The sequence below is a fragment of the Garra rufa genome, chromosome 22, assembly GCF_049309525.1.
Source record: "Garra rufa chromosome 22, GarRuf1.0, whole genome shotgun sequence".
NCBI classification, from domain to species: domain Eukaryota; kingdom Metazoa; phylum Chordata; class Actinopteri; order Cypriniformes; family Cyprinidae; genus Garra; species Garra rufa.
The window spans coordinates 4,458,719-4,477,339 of record NC_133382.1 but is presented as its reverse complement, the minus strand read 5'-3'; the positions used below and the strand labels follow the sequence as shown (position 1 = coordinate 4,477,339).

Sequence of the window (18,621 nt, the reverse complement as noted above, 5' to 3'; positions counted from 1 at the left end):
ACATTACTAAAATGAAATTGGGTGCTCCTAAAAATTTTTTGGTGCTCCTAACTTTTTGAAGTTGGGAGCACCAGTGCTACCAAGTAAAAAAGTTAATTTCGAGCCCTGTGTATAGTAGATATAAATATTGTTTTAAATAAAACAAAAAATGTAATAATTATCTGATTACCTGTATACCTCTACATTTGATTTATTCATCCAAAATGTCCCATATTCCATGACATTCAGCGTCATACAGTAAATTCAGTTTTCATGACTGAATTCTGTGATTCTGTTCTGTTTTTCATAGAAACAAATGGCGAATTATGAAACAATGAATGTTATGCATTTGATTTCAGGAACCAGGCCCAGCAAAGGTAGCGGTGACTGGCTCGGGCATCCCTGAAGCAGAGAAGATGCCAGACTCCAGTTCTATCATATGGCAGGAGGAGCTGCAAAGCAGAGAGGCAGATGTATCCCAAACGTGGTCTGCCAGTGAGATGCCACCTCTCGGCTCACCACTACCTTCAGCAGGTACGGCAAACATTCAGACTAGGGCTGATGATTTACCGCATTAATTTGGGTTTGATTATTTGTGGAAAAAATAATGCTTTAAAATGAAGGCATTTAACGCAGCTGTCCAGCCCAGACCTGTATGTTATCTTACATTGATGCAATTGCTGATGCACATGATACAGGATGACTGACTGCATGATAGGGCCTATTAGAATGCAGTTATATGAGCCTAAAATTAAAGATATAAGGGCAAAAATTATCCTTTTATATTTATATCTTAAGATATAGTTTGTCAATATCACACCAGACAGAGTGCTGTTTTTTCCCAATATTGGCACAATTGCAAATGTAAGATTGATTTATACAATAGTTCAGAAAACAAGAGCTTATGCAAATGAAAATACAACTCTTGTGCACTTCAGAGTGATACACAGCGGTGAATCGTTACTAAATGAATTCATGGTTTAGAATGAATCAGTTGAGTCAATGATTCAATGACTCAATCATGTAACAGTTTTCTTTGTTGCTGAATAAAGCAGCTAATTGAAGTCGGTTGAATGAATGATTCAATGACTCATTAATTAGGACCGTGAGGTGCTGCTACCTACTGGAGGTGTAGTTTTAAGTATCATTTTCTTTTTAAATATCATATGTGATCCTAAACCACAAAACCAGTTGTAAGTGTTAATTTTTTTAAATTGAGATTTATACATCACCTGAAAGCTAAATAAATAAGCTTTCCATTGATGTATGATTTGTTAGGTAAGGACAATATTTGGCGAGATACAACTATTTGAATATATGTAATCTGAGAAGGCAAAAAAAAAAAATCAAAATATTAAGACAATCGCCTTTAAAGTTGTTCAAATTAAGTTCTTAGCAATGCATATTACTAATCAAAAATTAGGTTTTGATGTATTTTACGGTAGGAAATTTACAAAATATCTTCATGGAACATGATCTTTACTTAATATCCTAATGACTTTTGTCGTAAATTAAAAATGTATAATTTTGACCCATGCAATGCATTTTTGGCTAATGTTACAAATATTATCCGTGCTGCTTAAGACTGGTTTGTGGTCGAGAGTCACAAATGAATCCATGGTTTTGAATGAATCGAGTGAGTCAGTGATTCAGTGACTCATTCATGTAGGCAGCCACTTGCTTTATGAATGAAGCAGCCATTTGAACAACTGAACAAGTTGGTTGAATGAATGATTCAATGACTCACACATTAAGACAGCGATTTGCCACCACCTGCTGGATGTGTAATTTCATGTATCATTTTCATTTAAAGCATCAATTCACTTTACTAAGACATTTCATTTTTAAGTATTTATTAATAAAACATTGGTACTCTTTCTTTATTGTTATTTATGCAATTTTGAATCAATGTTTCTTTCTAAAGCTACTTTTTTTGTCATGTTTATTCAGTGCTTCTCTCATCTAACACAGTAATGAATTTTGAATCTTTGTGGGGTAGTTTCTCAAATCATTTAGATTAATCAGTCCGCGCTAGGGTTGCAAAGAAAATCCCGGGAGATTAAAAAAAATCCGGGAAAGTTTCCAAAATTTCTAGAATGTTTCTGAAATTTACTGGAAATTTTCTACCTTTTTGCAACCCTAATCAGCACATCATATAATTAATTATATTGAAAATTGAACTCAAACACACATTAGTTTGGCTAAAACCCCTCATAAAGTCACTCTTCTCCATTGCGCTCTATAGGTGAGGGCTCGATGCTGAGCCGATGTTCGGATCAGAGCTCAGTGAATGGTGACGAGGTGGACCGGAGCGGGCTCTCCTACCACTCTGCTGTTTCCCAGCCCTCTCATGACCCCCTGTCACCCACGGGCAGCTCGTCCAGCCGGCACAGCGCAGAGATGGGGGGCGTCCCGCGCTGCCTGTCCCCTGCTCCTAGCGACCCCTTCCCATCAGGCAGCAGCCTGCTGTCCAACGGCTCCCACATCAGCGGCTCCATGAGTTCTCTGGACTCGGATGCCAGCGGCAGCACCGTCACCAGCACTGACAGCCACCCGACCGAACCGTTCGGACGTGCGCACCGAGCTCTGTCCCGACGCGCAGATGCAGAGACCCGCAAACCAGAGAAACGGAGCCGCCTGCGCAGTCCGGAAAGACAGGAGTCTGTGTTCAGCCCAGAGAGAAGGTGAGCGCAGGCCGTTCCTTCACACACTCACTCTGTGCTTCTCCTTTTAAGGCATGTTGAGTACACTCAGCGTATAACAGGGATAAAACCACATGTGCCTTATTAGGCCAGAAAGTGTTTTGCAACATGCTTTTGTTATGGAATAATGAAGCTTGCTAGATCATTATATCAGTGCCTTGCTGTAAACGGTCAATAAACATCATCACTGTTCCCCCCTAGTTCTATTTTGTTATACTGTCCAAAGGAACAACACAATCGAGATTCTGTTTTCCTTTTTAATGGTTTAATTTATTTTTAATAATCTAAATGTTTCATCCATAGAATTTATAAAATGTAATAATGTATTAATTTAATAACAATAAATGAAATAACACAAAATACAAAACAATTTTTCCACCACAGAATATAAAATAAAATAAAATTGTAATTAAAAAAAATAAATGGCTTAAATTGTTCTGTTTAACTTTAAGCTAAATATTTTTTTTGTAACCTAAAAAAGTTTTTTTTTTTTAATTCTAATAAAAATAAAGACATTTAAGTTAGTTATCAGTGCAGTCTTCTAAAATTCTAATGAAATAAAAAAAGAATAACATTCAAAAACATACCTTCATATATGGAATTTGCAGGGTTGTTTTAGTTAACCAAACCCATAAAAAATGTGTTTCTGGAAGTAAATATGAAATATGAAAATAAGATGTGAAGAAACATGTAGAAATGTCTTCAAGTTAAGTAAATAGTAATATAAATATAATAGTAAATAATAATCTATACATATTTTTGTCTGCTGCATGTTTCCAATAATTAGTTTTTAAATATGGCCTATTTTAAATTTGCGCTGTTGAGAACACCATTTAATTTATTATACATGTTTATATAATATAACCAGCTGAATTATTTAATATAATATAATATAATATAGTAATATAGATTATTTAATATAAAATATGAAAAACTTCTATGTTTAATGTAATTTAGTTAATTTAGTTTTTAATTTAGTTATTTTAGTACTAAAATAACTAAAGCTGCATTTAAAAAAAATTATATAGACATAAATAAGCCAAACTAAAAATTACATAAACACACAGCATTTACAAAAAATTACTAAAATTAAAATGTAAGCAAAAACAAAAAAATATCTTAAACAGATATTTATGAAATATAGTAGTATCTTACTGACACACATTTTCAGTCACCATTATTTAACATTCCACATTATCTGCTTGTTTATAAATTGTAAAAAGAGGTTATTCAATACATCATCTTTTCCTCTAAATAAATGTCAGTTTTCCAAAGCAAGATTGCAAGACATGTCTTTGATCCACTGAAAGGAGGAAGGTCTCCGAGTCGTGAGCCTGTATTCAGCTGAAACCGTAAAGCTTACAATTTGCTTGCATTTACAATTGAATTAGCTGGAAAATGCTGCTGTTTTTGTTAAGGAGCTCCCATCAACCCTCAGAGGTCAAAACCCTCGAGAGCGCCGTCTCAAACAACATCTCTGACGTACATAAGACAGCTCACTTTATTTCCCGGACAAGCATAGATGAGCAGCGCTGAAGAATTCATAGAGAAAGAACGGAACGCTCTCTACTCTGGTTTAATTTGGGTTTATGGGAATTGTGCCACTTTGTACCCAGTAGCCAATGAGGCTGTGAGCAGTCATGTGACACAAATACCTCACTGACTGACTTTCTTGTTTCCTTTTAAGGAGGCTCACAATGCAGTGCAGATCCCAAATAAGGTCAAAATTTGAAAAAAGTTATTTAATATTTTCAGACATGGTTTTGTGAACTAAATTCCTGTCTGTATGTCGGGAAATGTTTGTGTGTGAAGGGTCATCAAAACTAGGGAACGCATTTAACCCCTTCCGGAGGAAGATGAAAGTTTATATATATTATATACTCTACCAGTTAATACGTTTATTCATCAAGGACGCACTAAACTAATCAAAAGTGACAGTATTTATAATGTTACTAAAGATGATTTCAAATAAATGCTGTTCTTTTGAACCTTCTATTCATCAAAGAATCCTGAAAGATAAAATGTATCACAGTTTCCACAAAAATAAGAAGCAGCACCACTGTTTTAACATTGATATTAATCAGAAATGAGCAGCAAATCAGCATATTTTTAAATAATTATTTTATATTTTTGAATAAATTACATTTGAACATATATTAATAATATAACTGTTATTTTAAATTGTAATAATGTTTCACTATTTTGACTGTATTTTTAATCAAATAAATGCAGCCTTGATGAGCAGAAGAGACACCTTTCTAAATCATTAAAAAAAAATTACTGACCCCAAACGTATAAACAGTAGAGAATAATATATTTTAAAAAAGTAGAATACCATATTTTGTTTTTAAATACATAATGTTATTTAAGTTAGTTATCAGTGCATTCTTTTTAAAATTCTAATAAAAAAAATAGAGAAAGAAAGAAAAACATATAAAATACCCTCATATCTGGGATTTTCAGGGTTATTTTAGTTAACCAAAACCATAAATGTTCCTAGAAATAAACAGTAACTGGATAAACCAAAACATAAAAAACTTTTACGTTTTACCTCATTTAATTCATTTAGCGTAACTTAATGTACTAAAATAACTAAAACTATTATATTGTCATAAATAAACCAAAACTGCTAAAAACTACATAAATGCATAACAAAATTACAAAAATTTAAATAAAAAAAATAACAAATATTATATAAGCCTTGATTTAGTAAACATTTTAGTTTTTTTTATTTTCAGGTAATTGTTGAAGTAAACAGTCATTTATAAAATAAAGAGCACAGAACTAAAATTACAGGATAAGAGATTATATAGACATAAACCAAAACTGCTAATATAAATGCCACAACAAAACATAAATGCCCAACAAAATTACTAAAATTAAAATGAAAACAAAAAATCTAAAAATAAAAATGGTTTCAAAATATTTATAAAAACTATAATGTCTCACTGACACACGCACACAAAAACACTGGGATAATGTTATTTGTTTTGCACTTGAACGTGCTCCTTAAAGTAAAAACTGAATATGCATATTACCAACTTAAATTAGTATAATGCCATATAGCCTTGATTTAATAAACATTTCTTTAGTTTTTTTCAGTTAATTATTGAAGTAAACAGTCATTTATAAAATAAAAAGCAAAGAACAAAAATTGCAGGATAAGAGATTATATAGACATAAGTAAACCAAAACTGCTCAAATTTACGTAAATGCACTACAAAATGACTAAAATTAAAATAAAAACAAAAATTATAAAAATAAAAACTGTTTTAAGATATTTATAAAAACTATATCTCACTGACACAAAAAAACGGTAACACTTTACAATAAGGTTCATTAGTTAACATTAGTTAACCACATTAGTTAACATGAACTAATAATGAACTGCACTTATACAGCATTTATTAATCTTTGTTAAATGTTAATTTCATCATTTACTAATACATTATTAAAATTTTGTTAACATTAGTTAATGCAATGTGAACTAACATGAACAAACAATGAACAACTGTATTTCCGTTAACTAATGTTAACAAAGATTAGTAAATACAGTAACAAATGTATTGCTCATGGTTAGTTCATGTTAGTTAATACATTATCTAATGTTTAACTAATGAACCTTATTGTAAAGTGTTACCAAAAAAACACTGGGATAATTTTATTATTTTTTTCTCTTGAACGCGCTTTTTTACTTTTTTAAAACTGAATATACATATTAACAAATTAAATTAGCATAATGCCATATAACATTTCTTTAATTTTTTTTTCAGGTAATTTTTGAAGTAAACAGTCATTAATAAAATAAAGAGCAAAGGGACAAAAATTACATTATGCGGTAAACGGTACTTTCAGGAATTTATTTGTGTAAATATGCAATAAAACTACATATTTGCACTTGATATTTCTAATAATATACTTAATAAACACTGAGCAGCAGTGGGCCGTGTTTTGATATTTTGATGCAATTTTTTTTGGTTTCTCCAGTTTATGTTCACTGAAGACATAACCAACATCCAAGCATTCAAAAAGCAGAGGTCTATCAGTCAGACAGCATGTGAGATATTGTAGGAATTGCTTGAATTGAGGGGACAATGAAGCCGAAAATTGCAGAATCTGTGCAGCCCCTGCACTGTAATGTTGTCTCTAAGATCTCTTTCTGTTTCTGCGTTCTTAGTGGGCGCTCAAATGTGATCGAGAAGCTGGAGGCGTTGGAGCTGGAGCACGCTGAGAGAATGGAGGTGGAGGAGAGAAGCGCTGGAGTCCGGCAGGGCCGCAGTGAAATGAGACGATTCCAGCGGGAGGTAATGAATACTTACACAAAACCCCCAGTGTTTAAATACACAGACACTCTGATGGTTTTACAGCCGGCACTGTCATCATGCACTTCCTGGAGACGCTGTCTCCTCACGCGAGCTCTCGATGAGAATGCGGTGAACAATTGGAATCCCTAGAAACTCTTTAAGTTTTATAATCATCTTTAAAGACATAGTTCAACAAAAATCTGTATATTAGAATGATTTCTGAAGGATCATGTGACACTAAAGACTGGCGGAATGATGCTGAAAATTCAGCTTTGATCACACAAATAAATTACATTTGAACATATATTCATAATTTAAAAGTTATTTTAAATTGTAATAATGTTTTACTATTTTTACTGTATTTTTGATCAAATAAATGCAGCCTTGATGAGCAGAAGAGATGCCTTTCTAAATCATTAAAACATTTCACTGACCCTAAACGTATAAACAGTAGAGAATAATATATTTTTTAAAATGTAGAATAACGTATTTTGTTTTTAAATACATAATGTTATTTATTTAACAATGAAGAAAGACATTTAAGTTAGTTATCAGTGCAATCTTTTTAAAATTCTAATAAAATAAGAAAGAAAAACATAAAAAATACCCTCATATCTTAAGATTTTTTTAGGGTTATTTTAACCAAACCCATAAATTGTTTCTGGAAATAAACAGTAACCACATAAAGCAAAATATAAAAAACATTTTTATTAATTTAGCTTAACTTAATGTACTAAAATAACTAAAACTGAATTTTAAAAATCAAATCAAATTATTTTGTTATAAATAAACCAAAACCCAAAAATAAATAAACCAAAAAATCGACTCAAATGCACAACAAAATTACTAAAATTAAAATAAAAACAAAGAAAATAAAAATAAAAACAGTTTCAAGATATTTATAAAAACTATAATATTTCACTGACACTAAAAAAAAAAAAAAAACACTGGGGATAATGTTATTTGTTTCTCTCTTGAACACGCATCTTTAAAGGTGTAGTTTAATCATCTTTAAAGGCATAGTTCACCCAAAAATCTTCATTTAGTGATTATTTACTCACTTATGTTCCAAACTTGAATGAGTTGCTTTCAAATTTTTTTTCAAATTTGTTATTTTGAAGATTGTTTGTAACCAAACAGTAGCTGGTAATCATTGACTTTCATAGTATGGGAAAAAAGTACTACACTGCAAAAAATGCCTTTCTTACATAGATTTTTTTTTCTTGTTTCCAGCCAAAATACCCCAAAATTCTTATATCATGAAATCAAAAAATCTTTTTTTTTTTTCCAGAAAAAAAATAATCAAACTTAAGTGCATTTTTGTTTGAAACAAGCTAAATAATCTGCCAATGGGGTAAGAAAAATAATCTTATTTTCTGTTTGAAATAAGTTTTTTTTGCTTACCCCATTGGCAGAGTATTTTGCTTGTTCTAAGCAAAAACTCACTTAATTTCGACTTGTCTTTTCTGAAACAAGACAACATTTTTTACTTGTCCAGAAAATCTGGACTTATGAATTTTTAGATATTTTGGTAAGTAAGAAAAGCATTTTTTGCAGTGTATGGAAGTCAGTGAGGACTAGAAACTAGTTACTAACATTTTCAAGATATCTTTTTTTATGTTCCGGAGGAAAAAAGACATGTATATAGGTTTATTTTTAGGTGAACTGTCCCTTTAAAGAAAAACAGATAAGATGACCTAATGATTTTTTTTTTTAATAAGAAAATGTTCAGCTGTTTTGGTCTCATGCACGCATGACCTTTTGTTTCAGTTAATTTCCAGTTTCTATTATGTGCTCAGATTCCCCTGACAGTGTCTTTCCTTTTTCAGTCCTGTGCCTAGGGCCAAATAAATGTCTGACAAAAATGAATAGTTGCCATTTTTGTCTCGTTGTCGTAATAGTTTGTTGGTTTGCAGAGCTGCGGCATCTTTTCCGAATCTTTTTTTTTTTTTCTTCCCTCAAATATTTGGGCGATATGGCAATTTTCAGAACAACTGACGGATTCAAGGATTTCTTTCATAATCACATATGTACAGTAAACAAGGTCACATGCTTGTTTATTCGAAAAACAATGCTATTGCCAGTTATTCTGCTTTGAAATGTGTGTTCCATGTCAGAATTTCTGTTTTTGTTTTGGTTTGTGCGACACTGACGGTTTACCCAATAGTATTTCAAGACCCCCGGGTTGCCAGTTTTTAGTAAACACAGCGTCCTGCAGTCATGGCAGCGAGCAAATGAACTGGGTCAGAGATCACAGATTGTACCTGACCTAAAACCCTCTACATAAGTTTAAAAAGCTATATGACTAGAGGCATGTTAAAACACAAACAAATCAACTTACAGTGACAAGCTTGTCACCTGTCGTTGTCAACTACGCTTGTTCCTGTTGTGTGTCCTCAATCTGGCAACCCGTGTGAGCGTCGAGTCTGAATAGGAGGGGCTGGGAGACACATTTCTCTCCAATATTTTGAATTTGGACTCTAGTGAATTTCATTCACTTGCTGTCAGTATCACATAATGCATCTTTAACTAGACAACCTAAAAATTTAAATACAACATGATTCACGTAACATTTTATTTAATCATCTGTTTAAAGAAAGTTTCATTTCACATGCAGCACATATGAAGTGCTCCACATGGTGTAAACTTAATCATATTGATATTTAACAAGTTGTTTGTTTTGTTTATTTTTAATTATTTTTTTAATTATTAATGCTTTTTCAGCGAGAATGCATTAAGTTGACCTAAAGTGTCAGTAAAGACATTTAAAAGGTTTCAAAAATAAGTTTAAATAAGTATCAAATAAATTAAAAAAGTGATATGCTGTTCTTTTGAACTTTTATATTCATTAAAGAATCCTGAGAAAATAATTTTCACAGTTTCCACCAACATATTGGGCAGCACAACATTGATATTAATCAGAAATGTTTGTTGAGCAGCAAATCAGCATTTTAGAATGATTTCTGAAGGATCATGTGACACTGAAGACTGGAGTTAATGATACTGAAAATTCAGCTTTGATCACAGAAATAAATTACATTTTAACATGGATTCACGTAGAAAACATGTATTTTAAATTGTAATAATATTTCACAATTTTACTGTATTTATGATCAAATGTTTGCAGCTTTGGTGAGCAGAAGAGACTTCGTTCAGAAATTAAAAAATCTTACTGGCCCGAAACTTGTGAACACTATTGTATAGTATTTGAATACTAGCCATTTTGGACTGCAGTATCCATTTCAGTACTGCACCTTTAACTAGTCAACTTAAAAATGGAACATGATTCAAGTAAGATTTTCTTTATTAATCGTCTGGTTAAAGAAAGATTTATTCCAAGTGCAGTATGCATGAAGTGCTCAACATGGTATAAACAAAACAAATAACTTGTTAAATATCAATATGATTAAAAAAACTAAAAAAATTTAGTTAATGCTGTTTAAATTGACCTAAAATAAGTTTCAAATAAATTTAAAAAAGTGATAAATGCTGTTCTTTTTAACTTTATATTCATTAAAGAATCCTTAAAAATTAGTTGTTTTACAGTTTTCACCGAAATATTGGGCAGCACAACTGTTTTCAACACTGATAATAATCAGACATTTTAGAATGCTTTTTGAAGGATCATGTGACACTGAAGACTGGAGTTAATGATGCTGAAAATTCAGCTTTTATCAGAGAAATAAATTACATTTTAACATAGATTCACATAGAAAACATGTATTTTAAATTGTAATAAAATTTCACAATTTTACTGTATTAATGATCAAATAATTGCAGCTTTGTTGAGCAGAAGAGACATTTTTAAACATTAAAAAAATCCTACTGACCTCAACCTTGTGAACGCTAGTGCATAGTATTTGAATACTAGCCATTTATTGTTTTTCAGACAACATGAAAATAATAATTACTGCGTTTTAGGTATCGACCACAGGCATATTAAAACATAAATATAAAAACATACGCATGAGCATTGAGTCTGAAGAGGAGGGTTGGGAGGAACAACTCTCTCCAATATTTTGAATTTGGACTGCAATACCATTTTCAGTACTGCACCTTTAACTAGTCAACTTAAAAATGGAACATGATTCAAGTAACATTTGGTTAAAGAATTTTTTATTCCAAATGCAATAGACATAAAATACTCAACATGGTATAAACGTAAAACTAATAACTTGTTAAATATCCTTGCAGAAAAGATGCATGAAATAAAAAGTACAAACTTGATTTAAACGTATCTTACGTTCAGAAATAATATAAAATAAAGCAATTCAATTTTAAAGGTAAAATCAATAAGTCAAGACAATTCAAATTTTAAATGTCTGACAGTATAACAGTAGTAGGCGATTATTAAGAGCAACTTTCAGGCTGTCAGCATCATGCAAACATCAAATATCAAACATACAGTAGTAGTTCAAAACAGGTTTCAGCTTTTCCAGTGTTTTGCAGTGTAAACATGCACTTGATGAACGTTTAACTATTGCTTTTGTGTGTTTTGCAGCGTCTTGTGCATGAAACAGCACTAAAAAGGCAACTTAAGCCTCAAAAACTCCAGGTTTAATTGTTGCATTTACTAATACTTTTATTCAAAACCATGTTTCCTCAATTAAAAAAAAAAAACATGCCAAAACATTACAATTGACTTAATCGATAAAATCTGAAAACTGGCCCAGCCTTAATTTCATCTTGATCCTCTCTATCCAGACTTATTTTATATACACACACGCACACCTACTAGTAGTTCTAATATAAGTTCACCTTTCCTTTGTATCTGTTTCCACTTAACACTGGTTCAGTGCAAGGTTTGGTGGTTTCGCAACAATGTGAGCAATAGAGATTTTGATCAAGCCTCTTGTTTTTATGACATTCTTTACTGATAGTATCGTCGGTTTGCTGCTTAGGGTTTTACGTGTGTGTCTGATCATTGAAGGAGCACTAACAGCATTTGTTTCGCAAGCCAAACGGCTCTGAAAAATAACAGGGATTGTTGTTGTGAGCAGACGCATTTGTCAGTGTAACCAAGGCTCACGCTGAAGTTAAAATGAGGCTGAGAGATTCTCAGGCCGAAGATTGTTATTGTTTGTGCCACTTTCAAGGTCAGCCCAGGGTTTTGATGTGTTTCTGGTATTTTCTGCCTCGTTCCGAAGGCAATTTAATTGTTTATGAAGCTTCTCGGGTGTGGAGGTCAGTGATCCACAAGACTGTCTGTCAAATATTGATATTATTCTACAGCAGATGGACCTAATTGTGCATCTGTCCAAGCAAGCTGCTCAGATATGAGGCTAAACATCTTCAGCGAATGGATAAACACTTCCACACACTCTTAAATAAGACTTTAATATTTATATAACTCTTGTTTTTTTACTTGGGGGTTTTGTATAGATGCATTTATCACTTATTGTCTTACTTATTTGGTGTTGTTCAATGCTGAATATACAATATATTGGAAATATATAATGCATATATATAATGCACGCTCATTTCACATTTACGTTTAGGTCATTTAATCATCATTTAATACTCACTTTACATTAAGGATACATTACATTAAATTGATCATAGGTGACAGTAAATACATTTATAATGTTACAAAAGATTTAAAAAAATCTTCAAAAAAAGTTTGTAATAAATGCTATTCTTTTGAACTTTCTCTTCATCAAAGAATTCTGAAAAGTAAAATTGGCAAATCAGCATATTAGAAAGATTTCTGAAGGATCATGTGACACTTAAGACTTGAGTAGTAATGCTGAAAATTCAGCTTTAATCACAGGAATAAATTGCAATAAATTATTCTTGTTTAATGCTGAATATACTTTTATATTATGCACACTCATTTCACATATTTTTACATTTAGGACATTTATTCATCATTTAATGCTCACTTTAAATGGTTAAATATGATATTCTGCAAAAATGTTACTTTTTAGTGTTTTGTTTCTAATTCTAAATCGTCTACCATTCAAAAGTGGTCAGACAGATTTAAAAAAAATCAAATAATTATTAATGTAATTATTAATTTTATTCAGCAAGGATACATTGAATTGATCAAAAGTGACAGTAAATACATTTATAATGTTACAAAAGATTAAAAATAATTATTGAAAATATATATATAAAAAAGATTTGTTTGTAATTATTCTTGTTCAATGCTGAATATACAGTGTATTGCAAATTTTATTATGCACGCTCATTTGACTTATTTTTACATTTAGGTCATTTAATCATCATTTAATGCTCACATTAAGTTGACGCTTATTTAATGAGACTGTTAAATGTGATATTTTGAAAAAGAAATAGCTTTTAGTGTTTTGTTTTTAAATGTATTTAGACAAAAATCTAGTCTACCATTCAAAAGTGTGTGGTCAGAAAGATTTTAAACTATTAGTGTAATTATTAATGCTTTTATTCAGCAAGGAAACATTAAATTGCTGTCAAAAGTGACAGTAAATACATTTATAATGTTACAAAAGATTGAAAAATAATTTAAAAAAAAGATTTGTTTGTAATAAACGCTATTCTTTTGCACTTTCTTATCATCAAAGAATTCTGGGAGAAAAATGGCAAATCAGCATATTAGAATGATTTCTGAAAAATCATGTGATACTTAAGACTGGAGTAATGAAGCCGAACATTTTACCACAGGAATAAATTACAATACATTATTCTTGTTCAATGCTGAATATGCAGTATATTGGAAATTTTATTATGCACGCTTATTTCACATATTTTTACATTTAGGTCATTTATTTATCATTTAATGCTCACTTTAGTTGACGTTAATTTAAATGTGGTAGTTTGAAAATATTTAGCCTTTTATTTTTTATGTTTTAAATGTATTTAGACAAATCTAGTCTACCATTTTTAAAATTTGTGGTCAAAGATTTTTTTTTTAAATCAAATATTTATTAATGTAATTATTAATGCTTTTATTCAGCAAGGATACATTGAATTGATCAAAAGTGACAGTAAATACATTTATATGTTACAAAAGATTAAAAATAATTATTGAAAATATAAATTCTTTTGAACTTTCTCTTCTTCAAAGAATTCTGGAAAAAAAATTGCATATTAGAATAATTTCTGAAGGATCGTGTGACACTTAAGACTGGAGTAATAATGCTGAAAATTCATCTTTAATCACAGGAATAAATTTCAATAAATTATTTTTGTTCGGTGCTGAATATACAGTATATTGGAAATTTTATGCCGCACGCTCATTTTACATATTTTTACATTTAGGACATTTATTCATTATTTAATGCTTACTTTAAGTTGACACTAATTTAATTTGACTGTTAAATGTGATATTCTGCAAAATATTTAGCTTTTTAGTGTTTTGTTTTTAGTCTACCATTCAAAGGTTGGTGGTCAGAAAGATATATTTTTTTTAAATCAAATAATTAATAATGCTTTTATTCAGCAAGGATACATTGAATTGATCAAAAGTGACAGTAAATACATTTGTAATGTTACAAAAGATTAAAAATAATATATATATATAAAGATTTGTTTGTAATAAATGCTATTCTTTTGAACTTTCCCTTCATCAAAGAATTCTGAAAAAATTAAATTGGCAAATCAGCATATTAGAATAATTTCATATTAGAAATGTATTTAGACAAAAATCAAGTCTACTATTCAAAAGTTTGTGGTTGAAGAAAAAAAATACATTTATTAATGTAATTAATGCTTTTATTCAGCAAGGATACATTAAATGTTACAAAAGATTGAACAATAAAAAAAAAAGTAATAAATGCTATTCTTTGGATTTTTATTTTCAAAGAAATTTCACAATTTGTAGTGTAATTTTGATCAAATAAATGCGGCTTTGGTGCGCAAAAGAGGCTTCATTTGAATACTAGCCATTGTTTTCAGACAGCATGAAAATAATAATTATTGACTGTTGACATCACCAGATTATTGCTTTTTTTAGTTTTCTAGATGATTGCTTAATTTGTTTGCAACCAATCCAATATTTGATAGTGATGTTGCCTTACCTTTGTCCTGTGCACTAAAACATCTCAAAGTAAATCTACTGTTTCTCTCACACATTCAGGAGCAGAAGATGGACGTGGGACAGGGTTTAGACTTCCATCACTCCACCCTGCCGCCTCTGAGACGAGCCAAATCACTGGACCGCAGGACCACCGAATCAGTCATGACAGTAAGACAGATCCTTCTCTATGTTTTCTCTTAGCATCATTCAGCACAGATGCTAGGCAGTCATAAGACGTTTCCATTATAATCAGCGTACACTCTGTGTGAAGTGTGTGAGGTGAACTGCTTCCAAATCCTGCACAATGGCTCTGTTGTTCTCCGAGGATCAAAGGTTAAAGGGAGCAGCAGCAGGATTTGGCACGATTCGAAGGAAAAGATGGACTACTGTTTTGGACTATTTTAGTCTGCTTGGTATAAAGAACATGTCGGTTTGCAGACAGTTTATCGTCAGATGTCCAAAAATGACTCATTGCTGTTTTTTATGTGTTGTATAGGTCAGTGGTTCTCAATCCTGGTCCTTGGGCACCCCTGCTCTGCACATTTTGCATGTCTCCCTTATTTAACACACCTGTTGAGATCATCAGCTCGTTAGGAGAGAGATACGTAAACTGAACTAATGAGCTGATGATTTCAATCAGGTTTGTTAAATAAGGGGGACATGCAAAATGTGCAGAGCAGGGGTCCCCCAGGACAAGGATTGAAAACCACTGGTATAGGTTACAGTGCCGTCATCTGGTATTTTTATTGACATTATTTAAAATATTAAATAACATAACTGACTTCATCAAAAGTCATGTGGTGCGACCAACATGCAAAAAATTCTTGTGACTGTCAGGTTCAGTAAGTATCTAAAAAAAAAAAAAAAGACATAATTGGACCTTTTTATGACAAGTTGAGGTTGTAAAATGTCATGCGGTGCGGCTCTTACTGATGTCAGTGATATTTAATCAATATTCATTAATGATATTTGAAAAACAAAAACATCAAAATATATTTTAAGAAATGAATCTAAATTGTTTTATAGGTTTATTATAGTTGATGAAAACTGAAACACACACACACAAAAAATTCTTTACTTAAACCTTAGACTTATTTTAATGGATAAAAACCCTTTAACATATTTTAAGCTATTTGCCAAGGCAACATGTCTCGTTTTCATTTAGTTTAATTTGATGTACTAAAATAGCTCAAATTAAAACAATTAAAATGACAGAAGTACAACAAAATGACTAATGGAAAATATAAAAATGTAAACTAATTTAAAATATTAATTAAAAACTATAATGGTTTTTACTAAATTACTAAAACTTAAACTAAAGTTAACATGAAAAGGAAAATATAAAAACAAACACAAATTTAAGATACTGATGATAACAATATCTTATAGATTACAAAAACTTAAAATATAAAATAAAATAATAAAATATATAAAAAGGATAAAGTAAAAAATATAAAAATGAATTAAAAATATTAATAAAACTGTAATATTATATAAATGACTGAAACTTTAACTAAAATTAACATGAAAATGGAAAAATAAGCACCAAGTCAAAATATTAATAAAAATTATAATAGTATATAAATGGTATATAAATTGTCAAACTTTAAAATGAAAATGAAAATAAAAAAATCAAAACATTCAAAATATGAATAAAAACTGTGATAGTATATAAATTATTAAAATTAACATGAAAAGGAAAATATAAAAACAAACACAAATTTAAGATACTGATGATAACAATATCTTCTAGATTACTAAAACTTAAAATATAAAAAAGATAAAGTATAAAAAATATAAAGATTAATTCAAAATATTAATTAATACTGTAATAGTATATATATGACTAAAATTAACATGAAAATAGAAAAATAAGCACCAAGTCAAAATATTAATAAAAATTTTAATAGTATAGAAATGGTATATAAATTGTTAAATTTTGAAATTAAAATTAAAATATATAAATAAATTCAAAATATTACTAAAAACTGTGATAGTATATAAATTAATAAAACTTTAAAGTGAACATAAAAAAGAAAATATACAAATGAAAACATACTGTTTACATTATTATTAAATACGTAATCGTATATAGATTACTAAAGCTGTAACTACAGTTAACATGAAAACAAAAAATATAAAATTAACACTAATTCAAAACGTTAATAACTATAGTAGTATATAAATAGCTAAAATTTTAAAATTAACATGAAAGCAGAAAATATAACAATAAAAACAAAAAACAAATTATTTAATTGTAGTTGATGAAAACTAAAACCATTAAAAACAATTGCTTCACTTGAGATAAAATTAACATTAACTGAAATAAAATAAAAACCTTAAACTTATTTTAATACATAAACTTTAGTTGTTTGCCAAGGCAAAATGTCCCAATAATTGAATAATAGCTTAATGTACTACAATAACTTTTTTAGTTAATAAACAAATTCAAAAGATTAAAAAACTGTAATCATCTATAACTAATTAAAATTAACATGGAAATGGAAAATATAAATTAATTCAAAATTAAGTGAACTATTAATACTATATCAGTAATGCTAAAACATCCCTAATGAACAAGTGTTAAACTACTTTTCTTTTCTTTTCTTTTTTTAATTTATAAACACACCCTTGTTTTTAACTCTGTAACCATATACTTTCAGCTGGTGTCTCAACCCAGACTAATCCTGATCGCCCCTTGTTTTTCTGTGCTATTTGTGTACTTCACTGTTGTAAGTCCTCGGACGTCCTATTCCTCGGGGTGTCGCGTGTTCCTCTCTCCTGCCCAGGTCATCTCCAGCTCGTCCTGCATCCAGCCCTGTGTTCCTGTCCTCTCCCGTCTGTGTGCTCCTGTGTGAGCGTGTTTGAGTGGTTTTACATGTGTCGCTCTTTTTAGTGTGTGTGTGTGTGTGTGTGTGTGTGGAGACTAGGGCTGCCGCGATTCGTCATTTCTAATTGGCAATTTGATTTTTAAAAATCTTTGATTTCATTTTGCCCGCGTAACCGAGTAACCAGCACAATACCGGAAGTGGCGCATTTCATGGACGAGAATCCATAAAATGGATTATTAGACTGTTTTGCAAGGCTGCATTATATATTAAACCTGCATAATTAAACATAATTGTTAGGGGTGCACCGAAATGAAAATTCTTGGCCGAAACCGAAAACCGAAAAAGAGGAAACCAAGGCTGAAAACCGAAACACCGAAAGAATTATGCCAATTATTAGTACCATTGCATTTATGGCTATGACTGTGTACTAATTATACTAAAATCAATGCATTGCAATTGCATAAATTAATATTAAAGTTTCAAAGAATAAATCAATTATATTAATTTAAACAATTATTATCAATCAAGTATTATATTACTTAAATAACATATATATTTTACTGCCTTTGTTTAAATTTTTACAACACATTATCTTGTGGATCCATCAGTTCACATTACAACTCATCGCAATTCTTGTCTTTCAGTCCCCACATTTAAGACCACCTGAAATCATAATTAAGACTTTCTTAACCTAATAACACTGCAGTCATCAATGAAAATTAAGAGCTTTATTTCAATAACCGACTTTCAAAAACAAACCTTACACAAAATACATTTCTTTTTATTTTTTTCCCACTATGTTCGGGGCA

The 18,621-nt window shown here is 30.4% G+C and overlaps 2 protein-coding genes across 5 annotated transcripts in view; both read left to right on the top strand.

The window, feature by feature from the left end:
- abcc3 (ATP-binding cassette, sub-family C (CFTR/MRP), member 3) overlaps positions 1-18,621 on the top strand; it is a 399,896-nt gene that overhangs the window by 75,907 nt on the left and 305,368 nt on the right. The gene's annotated exons all lie outside the window — the stretch shown is intronic.
- Positions 1-18,621, top strand: part of LOC141297411 (myosin phosphatase Rho-interacting protein-like) — a 73,385-nt gene that overhangs the window by 18,440 nt on the left and 36,324 nt on the right. For both annotated transcript variants that reach the window (XM_073827850.1, XM_073827849.1), the window contains exons 5-8: positions 339-513; positions 2,225-2,663; positions 6,859-6,985; positions 15,042-15,149. In XM_073827850.1, the coding sequence (XP_073683951.1) occupies positions 339-513; positions 2,225-2,663; positions 6,859-6,985; positions 15,042-15,149 (849 nt within the window). The remainder of the gene's footprint in view (positions 1-338; positions 514-2,224; positions 2,664-6,858; positions 6,986-15,041; positions 15,150-18,621) is intronic.